This window comes from Lithobates pipiens, unplaced genomic scaffold (genome assembly GCF_037356315.1).
Source record: "Lithobates pipiens isolate NorthernLeopardFrog02 unplaced genomic scaffold, aLitPip1_a1.2 Scaffold_16, whole genome shotgun sequence".
Lineage (NCBI taxonomy): Eukaryota > Metazoa > Chordata > Amphibia > Anura > Ranidae > Lithobates > Lithobates pipiens.
Window position 1 is genome coordinate 441,644,715 of NW_027507748.1, and position 10,231 is coordinate 441,654,945.

At 44.5% G+C, this 10,231-nt stretch overlaps 1 protein-coding gene across 4 annotated transcripts in view; it reads right to left on the minus strand.

Moving 5' to 3' along the window:
• UPF3A (UPF3A regulator of nonsense mediated mRNA decay) overlaps window positions 1-2,661 on the minus strand; it is a 58,654-nt gene extending 55,993 nt beyond the window's left edge. For 3 of the 4 annotated variants that reach the window (XM_077482693.1, XM_077482692.1, XM_077482691.1), the window contains exon 1: window positions 2,338-2,661. In XM_077482693.1, coding sequence (XP_077338819.1) covers window positions 2,338-2,472 — 135 coding nt within the window. In that variant the 5' untranslated portion in view covers window positions 2,473-2,661. The remainder of the gene's footprint in view (window positions 1-2,337) is intronic. The other variant, XM_077482694.1, reaches the window with a different exon arrangement.
• Window positions 2,662-10,231: the final 7,570 nt, after the last annotated feature.

The window sequence follows — 10,231 nt, forward strand, 5'->3', positions numbered from 1 at the left end:
TGGAAACTGCATTTTTTTTATAAATCACAGAGACAAAGAGGATTATATGAAGTTAGCAGAGTGGGTTAGTAACCACTTTATCAAAAGGTTCCAGAAAAGGCTTGGTCTTCAAGTGGAAAAGCACTTCTACCTATTAAAAAAACATTAAAGCGGTTGTATACCGCTAGAATTTTTCATTTCTTTTTCTTTCTGCAAGGTAAAGGCACGGAACAAGCACGATATATCCCTGTGAAACGTTAACCTTGGTCCTGTGTCATCTGTCTGGCATGTGACAATAACGATTTTAGTCAAGCAAACTTCTTGTTCCAGTGTGCGGCCACTTTCTTTCTTCTACACACTTCAGCAACGGTGGTGAGCCGGTTGAGCATCTGGAGAGATATTGTACCTCGTTGACATGAGCGGTGTTTTGCTTTGTGTTGTGGACTAAGGAAAAAGCATAATGTGAAACCTACCTTAAAACTAAGCTGTTCCAGTGCCGCAATGTCAGCACTGCAGCTGCTTCCATTTTCACCTGTCTTGCTTCTGGGTTTGTGGGATCCAGCTCTGTGATTGGCCAGAGCCGCGATTACATCACTCCTGCGAATGTGCGTGGTAGCCGCCATTCATGGCACAGGGCTTGGAAGGAACGGCACACGTGGCCATTCCTTCAGAGCTCATGCACCAGTGATGTCACCGGCAGGTATGTAATGTAAATATCTCCTACACAGTACATGTTTAGGAGACATTTACACAACCTATAGGTAAGCATTACTATAGCTTACCTATAGGTAAATGTCAGCAGAGGACGTTTACTTCCTCTTTAACCCTTCACCTCAGATTTAAATACAGTTATGGTTAAAAAAAAAAAAAAAATTCATCAAAACAAGTAGATTGTCATGAGGGACAAGTAGATTAGAACTCCAATTTAGTTCCTTTGACAAGTAATTTTTAAAGCGGACCTTCAGTCATTTATTTAATCTTTCCATCTATTAGATCTTCTCCCCTTGTTGTTTTAACTTTGGATAGTAAAACATTTTTTTTCTCCCAGTAAATTCCTTATACAGCCCACTTCCTGTTTCTTGTCTGGTCGTTAGCCTAGGATTATGACATCATGCGCAGCTCTCTCTCTCCCGAGAGGTTGCTAGGAAGGGAGCTGGGGGTGTGCCTCTGTGTAAATCCAGGAAGTGAACAGGCGGTGGCTTCAGCTGCCCACAGTTAAAATGGCTGCAGCCAGACTCAGTGGAAGGAGGTTTCTGCAGTATATTTGGCAAATACAGAATCACAGTATATATAAAATACTATGCAAAGTGGTTGGAGGGAAGCTTCAGAATGGCAAAGAAGATTTTATTACAAATTATGTGAGCAGACTGCAGTTCCTCTCCTGAGAGGTTGCCAGGAAGGGAGGGGGGATGAGTCATAAGAGGGTCAATGAGAGTTGCAGAGCTGTGGGTGTGCCTCTGTGTAAATCCAGGAAGTGAACAGGCAGTGGCTTCAGCTGCCCACAGTTAAAATGGCTGCAGCCAGACTCAGTGGAGGGAGATTTCTGCAGTATATTTGGCGAGCACAGAATCACAGTATATATAAAATAATATGCAAAGTGGTTGGAGGGAAGCTTCAGAATGACAAAGATGTTTTATTACAAATTATATGGGCAGACTGCAGTTCCTCTTTAAGAAAATGTCCACACCCCTGAGCTAATGTGGCATTTTTGGAGCTGTCTTTTATTTTTATTAAAGGTACTTTATTTGTTTTCCAGTAAAGGACAAATAATCATTGAACAGGGTATATATCCTACAGGTCTTTGGTGCACTTTTGTAAAGCGTGGTTGGAGCGTTTTGTGGGGGGAAAAAAATGCTAATTTATTTCCGCGTTTCAGGTGTTATTAATAATAAATGGTTGTTGCATTTGCAGTGATTTTGGAATATTCCAGGAGAACCCTGTGATTCTAGAGCGCTCAGATGTGAACGGGCCATAATAGCAGCATTTTTTTCTCTCAGTGTACATGAGGCCCTATTACTGTATATGAACTGCCGCTGTCCATGGTGCTGCCTCATGTCTAAGGAATTGAGGAAAACACAGCAGCAATTGGACACTTACTCCTCCTTATCACCAACCTGCATGCACATAAATACAGTGGTTTGTGTACATCACTAGAATGTGATGCTCCCCCCTCATCCTCAGCTGTACCCACAGCACTCCAATGTATCACCTACAACACACACACACAGAGGGAAGATGGGGACAAGTCATGTGACCGCCCCGTCCAATCACAGCCTGGTACCCAGCGAGGCTCGGTGTACACGCACGGTGTAGTACACAATGATAGCGATGATGGCCACATGAACACGGTCACCTCACCTTGCTGAGGGCCGCCTTCCTCTCCTCCCTTTGTTTCATGGCGCTCACTTCCCCCTCCCTGCTCTTCCGGTCACTGCTCCGGTTCTCCCGGTTGCCCCTCAGTACGGACGGCGGCGTTTCCCGCTCGCTCCTCATATTCGGGATGCGACCCCCCCTAGTTTGCGACCGGCTGCCCGTTGTGGTATCTGCTGTTCACACTCATGTAAAAGGGGCCCCCGTCTACGCCAGCGAAATCCCCATCATCTGCCGACAACGAGAGATGCTGCGGCTGCTGTCCCGGTGCGCGTCTCCGTGTGACAAGCTTGTGCGCGCTCCCGTGTAGCCGCCGGTGCGCGCTCCCTCATACTTCTGTGATAGAAGTGAGGTGCACTGATCCGAGAACCCCCTGTATGGGGGAGGGGATCTCCAGTACCCCTTCACTTCCTATGGCAAGGACCCTGAAATTCTCTCCATGGAACACCAAAGCAACACAATCTCTTAGAAGCTTTACTAACTTATTGTCATTGCAATCGTTTTCTTAACCACTTCCATACCAGGCACTTCGCCCCCCTCCTGCCCAGGGCAATTTTTAGCTTTCACACTTTGATTGTGAGGTCATGCAACACTGAACCCAACTACATTTTCATCATTTTCTTCCCACAAATAGAGCTTTCTTTTGGTGGTATTTGATAACCTCTGCGGTTTTTAATTTTTGCGCTATAAATGAAAAAATGGGCACTGATAGGTGGCACTGGATAGGCAGCACTGATGAGCAGCTACTGACAGGCATTACTGAGTGGCATTTTGATGGGGCACTTTTTTGGGCATTGATTGGCACTGACAAGCGTTTATTATGGGGACAGGCTGGCAGGTCTTGGGCACTGATTGGCAGGTGATGGGCACCTTTTGATGGGGGCTGTGCTGATAATCAATGTGCTGATTATCAGCACAGACTCCCCCCCCCCCCCCCCCACAGGGAAAGCCGTCGATCGTCTCTCCCTGTCAGCGTGAAGCCTGAAAAAAGCCGTTTACCGGCATTTCCTGGTTCACGCGATGATCAGCTGTGATTGGTCACAGCTGATCACATGATCTGTCAGAGGCTTCAAACCATGATTGGAGTTGCGGTGTGTCAGACTGACACACAACACTTCTGACCGCCGCGCTGCATGCCCCCCGCGCCGGCTGCATCATCCTGATGACGTCGTATGACGTCCGGTGAGGATATCGCAACCACTTTCCCACCATCATTCTCTTATATTGCGGGCGGGAAGTGGTTAAAGTGGAGATTCAACCACTTCAGCTCCAGAAGATTTTACCCCCGTTCATGACCAGGGTATTCTTTGCTATTAAGCACTGCACTACTCCAACTGGAAACTGCGCAGTCATGCAACACTACACACAAATGTAGATCATTTTTTCACACAAATAGAGCTTTCGTTTGGTGGTATTTGATTACTGCTGGGTTTTTTTTTAACCTCCCCTCAATCGTTTCTACTTTCTGTAGACATATCCAGTGGCGGCTGGTGTCTTTTTTGGCAAAAAAACACCCTAACCCCGGGATTGGTCAGCCGGCGGAATAAACCCACCCCACCGTTCCCTGTTGTCAGTCTCCCGGGTTGCAACAGGTTCCTAAAGAATTACCCCCAGTTCATAGATTAGGAAACTGGAGGTAATTGAGATCAAGTATGAGCTGGCGTACAGAGAGACAGCAGTGCTCAGAGTGGAACAGGATGTACCTGTACGGGATTTCGCCCCAGGACAGTCAGCAAGTGCTTAAAGTAATAGTAAACTCTGCTTTTTCAGTAGTACCTACAGGTAAGCCAATAATAAGGCTTACCTGTAAGTACAGTGAATATATCTTAAATGTACACCGTTTAGGATATTCGTATCTGTAGCAGCCAGTGATGTCACTGGCGCATGTGCCCTGTATGGATGGCAATCTCAAGTGTACTGTCTGTTCAGAGCCCTGTGCTGGGGCCATGACTCCTGTGCGCATGTGCAGGCGTGACGTCATCGCCAGTTAAATGGCCAGAGCCTGAGGAAGACCGGGAGAAGATGGAAGACCTGTCAGGCCTGGTTCACACTTCTCCCTCCAGTGGTTTCTTCTCCCTACACTGTCTTCTTCCGCCAGTGTTTCTTCCCCCACTTCTTTCTCCAGTGGTTTCTTCTCCCTACGCTGTCTTCTTCCTCCAGTGTTTCTTCTCCCTCTAACCTCTCCAGTGTTTCTTCTCCCTCTAACCTCTCCGGTGGTTTCTTCTCCCTCTTAGCTCTCCGGTGATGTCTTGCTCCTCTGCCGCCTCTGCCCGCTAAAAATAAAAAGCACGGTCTTCCTCCGACGCTGGCTGGCTCCCTCTCTCTGCCATTTCTTATATAGCCATTTGGTGATGTCACCCATAGAAGAGGCAGAAGAAGAAGGAAGAAAACACAATTTTTAATAAAGGACTTGTCAAAAACCATCTCGTGTTTTGTAACACTATACTTGTTTTTTTTGGTGAATGGATAGGAGTATAATGTACTCCATACTCATTTACATGGGGGGGGGGGGGGGATCTGGGGGTTTCCTTGTTAAAGGGGGCTTCCAGATTCTGATAAGCCCCCTGTTTGCAGACCCCCACAACCACCGCCCAGGGTTGTCGGGAAGAGGCCCTTGTCCCCATCAACCAGGGAAAAGATGCTTTGGGGTGGGATGAGGGGCGCTACTTGTCTCCTCCCTTTCCTACCTGCTGGGCTGCATGCTCAGATATTGTCTGGTATGGATTTTGGGGGGGCCCACACTATTTTTTTGAAAAAATTTGGAGTGGGGATGTCCCCTCCAAATCCATACCAGACCCTAAGGGCCTGGTATTGACCTGGGGGAGACCACACATAGTTTTTTTCACATTTTTTTTAAATTCTTTTTATTTTTTACATTCAGCTGTCAGTGGGGAGTCCTGACAGTGGTGGCCAGCTTCCTGGCCCACTCCTTAGAGACCGCCTATAGTGCATGTAAAGAAAAAACAAAAAAACACAAAACGTGGCAAAATCTCAGTAAAAACTAAGTACTTGCATTTTGATGCAGGTCCATTGAAGTCTTTTACATGAAAAATGCTGCATGCTGTGGGGAAAAAAGTCACTGACCCTTTCCATGAACTCAGAGGCACAATATGCATTGATGTGTGGTCCATAGGAACCAATGTTAAAAAATAATGTCCTGCGTTTCTGTAAAAAGCATGAAAAAACACATTAGTGTGAATTTAGCCTTAGGCCTTGACTATTTCTTTTCAGTGGCCAGTTATCCAAGTAATGGTAGAATCCAGGAACACTGTGAGCATTTCACTCTCTTCATTGGCAGCATACATATTCTAAAAACATTTAAAATCTACCTGGCCAATGACTGATTATGGGGCAGTTAGTATGCTTTCCATAGGTGTGTGCACTCCAAAGCTCACACACACATGCCTTTCTCTGCACTGGACAGGGAACGAATGGGAAGCGATCTATGCCGAGCGGCTGTTACTATGCTTCCGTTATGAATGAACACAGTGAGTGTGTTCACTTACATGACATATTGACTAGCCCTTTCCCCACTCTCCATTCTGAAACATCCCCCCCACAGCAGTCGGGGGGAAAGGAGGGAAATCAGCAGCACTGGAGGGCAGGGGGAGGGGTCAACATGGGAGGAAGCCAGGGCATTAGGGGGAATTGGCACCATACAGAGCGATTTGGGTATGCCTAGGCACACCTGGCATACCCCCTGCTCTCACCTATGATGCTTTCTAAAGGTGTTTGGATAGCTCACAACTTGGTTCATATCTGTTTAATTTGTTAGGTAAAGGGGTACAATTTCTACTATGGAAAATCATTTAATTCATTCTTATTGTTTAACCCTAATGGACTATTAGCCTCTTTGTACCTAAATACTTTAGCTTCTTCTTTATAATATCTCACTGTGTTACCCTCTACCAATGCTGTGCAGTATTTAGTCTCTTCAAGTAGCATCTGGCTAGCCATTCCTTGGTTCGTACTTTGGTCCAGGGAGTCACTTACCTTGCTGAACCATGGGATCTGAATTTGGTCCTTTCGGCACTTCAGAAGCTTCCCTTTAAACCGATCAGGAAAATTCTTTTGTTTACGTTGTTTCATAAGGTGGCTTTCCCTATATCGATTACCCGGGTATCACTGTTACATAGGTAGTCAAAAACCCATATTGGTCCTAACAATTCATGTTAAAAGCAGGGGGTTTAGTTGCAAACATTTGCAGATATATATGGAATACGCACTGCCTCAACAAGGCCCCTCTGCATAGTGTGGTCCGAACTATATTTTTGAGAGTCTCCAAGTTGGAGCAAATATAGAAGTAGATAAATTAAGGGCAGGCATACCTGGAGGGAAACCAACCCTCCCTAAATGCACAGGGACACTACTGGTAAGTGTACTGGAAAATGTTTTGGTTTGATTTTTTTCGTTTGTTTGTTTTTGATGAGCAAGGCCATTCCATGCATACTTTAATAAATTGGGGTGGTTCCCATTTTTTTTTTTTATAGCTTGCAGTATAGTGGCAGGATCTCAAGGTAAACAACTTTGCAACAAGCACAGAGATTTACAAAAAATATTTGTTTAAAAAAACTATACAGTGATGACATGGAAAACTGAATTTTGGGTTAAATACACAAAAAAAAAAGGCATTAATTGGTTGAACAGCAGCACAGAAGTTTTTCTGCATAAAATCCCTAAGGCTTTGCAATCACTTTAAAGTGGTTGTAAACCCTTACAACCAACTTTGACCTACAGGTAAGCCTAGATTAAGGCTTACCTGTAGGTCCAAGAAATATCTCCTAAACCTATATAGTTTAGGAGATATTTACCTGAAGACAGCCACCGCTGTCTGCGGTGCACTGGGGTAGGCCGCAGATCGAGGCGATATGCCGCGAGTGTCGGCTCCCATGCGCATGCGCGGGAGTGACGTCATCACGTCTCCAGCGAATCACAGCGCCGGAGCAGTAAGACCCGGAAGTCGCTCCGGGATACATGGCAGCGGCGAAGAGGAAGATGGAGGACCGCTTCGGGGGCTTCATTCTCAGGTAAGTTATTCATAATGAGCTAGTATGCTATGCATACTAGCTCATTATGCCTTTGCCTTACAGGGTGTGCTTTTAAAAAAAAATAAAAAATATTTGCCTTTACTTCCTTTAACCTCCTGTATACAGGACCAGGCTGTATGTCCTAGACAAGGACACATACTTTTCATCCACAAATCCTCAAGTGGCGCCTATAAACCTGGCAGGCATCCACTGCTGACATTTTATGTACACTCTTTTAGGGCATCTAATATAATCCACATCTGACCCAATCCACTAATGTGGTATGTTTCTGTTCATTCCACTGTGTAAAATGTTTATTAATATACTGTTTATTGATCCTGCTTTCAATTTACAATTGAATATAATAAAGAATGCAAAAAAACAAACACACAAAACAAATACAATATCAGAAACAATCTCAGAGACAAACCTTCAAAACCTGGGACATTATGGAAACTTGGCAACTATGCTTACTTCAAAGAGTTCAGGGTAAGCAGCTTTTTACAACTAAAAGAACAGTTACATCACTCCAGTGATGGCGAGCCTTGACGCCCCAGAAGTTTTGGAACTACATTTTCCATGATGCTCAACTACACCGCAAAGTGCATGCGGTATTTAAAAGTATCCACCAAACATATGATAAGACTTTTGCTGAGAAAGTATCAGTAGGTATTGACAGCAGTATTTACTATCTAAATGGTGGAAACTTCTATACACGACAAACAAGGGGTGCAAAGATAACCCTAGGCTTAGCTTCGTATAGTTTGTATTTCTATTCCATCACACATTTAGGATTTACCTACTTTTAACAAGCAGAGGTTCCTTTCATGCAGGTTTCTGTACAGAGTAGCACGGTCTCCCTTCCCTGAAGAAGATAGCTGGTGCCAAAAGTATTCAAAGAAGCTTTTCAGTGCATAGTTGCATTACAATGCTGGACTGTAGTTTCACCTTGTCTAGGTTTTCAGGGGTGGGGTTGGAGTTATATGCCGTTTGTTACTCTTGCAGCTTATCAGAATTTAATTGCAGTATCAAGTTTGATGACTGTTTAAGTCTATTTATTCTAGTGGACAGAGTCCAATGGGCCTGTGCTTTAAATTCATCCCAGAATGTGTTAAGTAAGGGTGCGTTCCTAGGTCTGTCCACAAAGTATTTTATCTCTCTTTCAATGGAATCATGGTCTGTGAAGACTGAAAGCCGTTGGGGATTCAGTCTCCACAAATGTAAATGGGGGGGGGGGGGGGGGCAGTCCTCAGAGATTGTCACCCAGCAAGGGGAGTGATCTGATAAAGTCCGAGCTGCGATCCCAGTCCCTGTGACCTTAGAGTGTAAAGACTGGGAAACTAAAACAAAATCTATTCTAGACATGGTATTATGGCTTGTGGAATGGCATGTGTATGCTCTGGTTGTGGGGTTGTTATGCCTCCACACATCCACTAGGGCAAACTGTCATGGTACGAGATAGTCTGGTTCGCCCGGTTGGTCCACTGTCGGTCTATCTAGAGATGGAGAAATAGTCTGGTTAAAGTCCCCTATCCAAATGGCTGGTATTGTCGGGTGCTGTGCTATAAATGCTAGTCCCTCTGTAAACACATCTGATCTGTATGGGGGGGGGGGGTGTAGCTGGCTATAATTAGCAGGGGGGCTGCTCCTACAAGCACATGTACAAAGATGTACCTACCCTGCTGGTCAGTTTTTACAGCTATCAATTCAAATGGGGTGGATTTAGCCACAAGTATCGTGACCGCCCTGGATAGGTTTGTATGGGTGCTGTGATATGCCCAACCCACCCAGGGGCACCTCAATGCCACCTGCAAATGCCCAGTAACATGAGTCTCCATCAACACAATAATGTATTTTTGTCTTTTGAGAAATGTTAGTACAGCTGTGCGTTTAATTTTGTCCCGCATACCTCGTACATTCCATGTAATAAATTTAATATCTGCGCCATTAGTCATGGCTCACTAGGGTTACATGTACTGGCAGGGTAGTGTCTCTTACCATCAACTCAAAGAAGCTTTGAGGCTGCTTATAAAACAAAGCTTTTTTGTATTTCAGGACACTAATCTGGCTCAGAACCCCAATGATACTAACGTACTTCAAAGAAATAGAAGACTGTTGTAGCTGGTAAAATTGATCTTAATGCAAATTTGATGTAAAACTGTCTTAAGCCTTTGGGGCAAACAGACTGCAGATTTGGGTATGCAGAGGTAATAAACCAGCTATCAAAGGATGGCTGACCAGTATCAATGACTGAACATTGATTAAATGATTACCAAAAATTAGCCTGGGAAGAATTATTATCATAGTGGCCAGTAGCCCCCCATGGTGTCACATCTGTTCAGAGAATTGTCTGCACAGAGTGAGCAAGAAGCTGGCACCAAGGAAAGTCAATAAGGAACTTTTGTATGACCTGTTGCACAAGTCTTCCTTAATCCTGCAAGCTTGGATGCGATTCGCTGAGACCAGCCTGATGGCAGTGTTCCAGGTATAGAAAGATGCCTTGTGAGAGTTGTGGGGAGAATGAATATAACCTAGCCTAGAGAGTAGACTATATTTTCCTCCCTCTGCCACCCATCACCTTACCTCTCTGCCACTCCTTTTCTTTCCCTCTTTGTAATCAGAATTTATGTACATGCCTATTTATTATTTTTAGTGGATCTGAGACTATTTAGCCAGCGCATTTGGATAATTCAGCAAGCAATAGTACCACTGATCTGAAAGATACATTACCCTTAACACTACAAACTTATCTTAAATAAGTCTGTGGTACAGCTTATGAAAAATGCAGGATGGTGGAGAAAATTAAATATAAAAGGAGGAGAAATTAAGATTAATAAATAAAAACACGCAACACA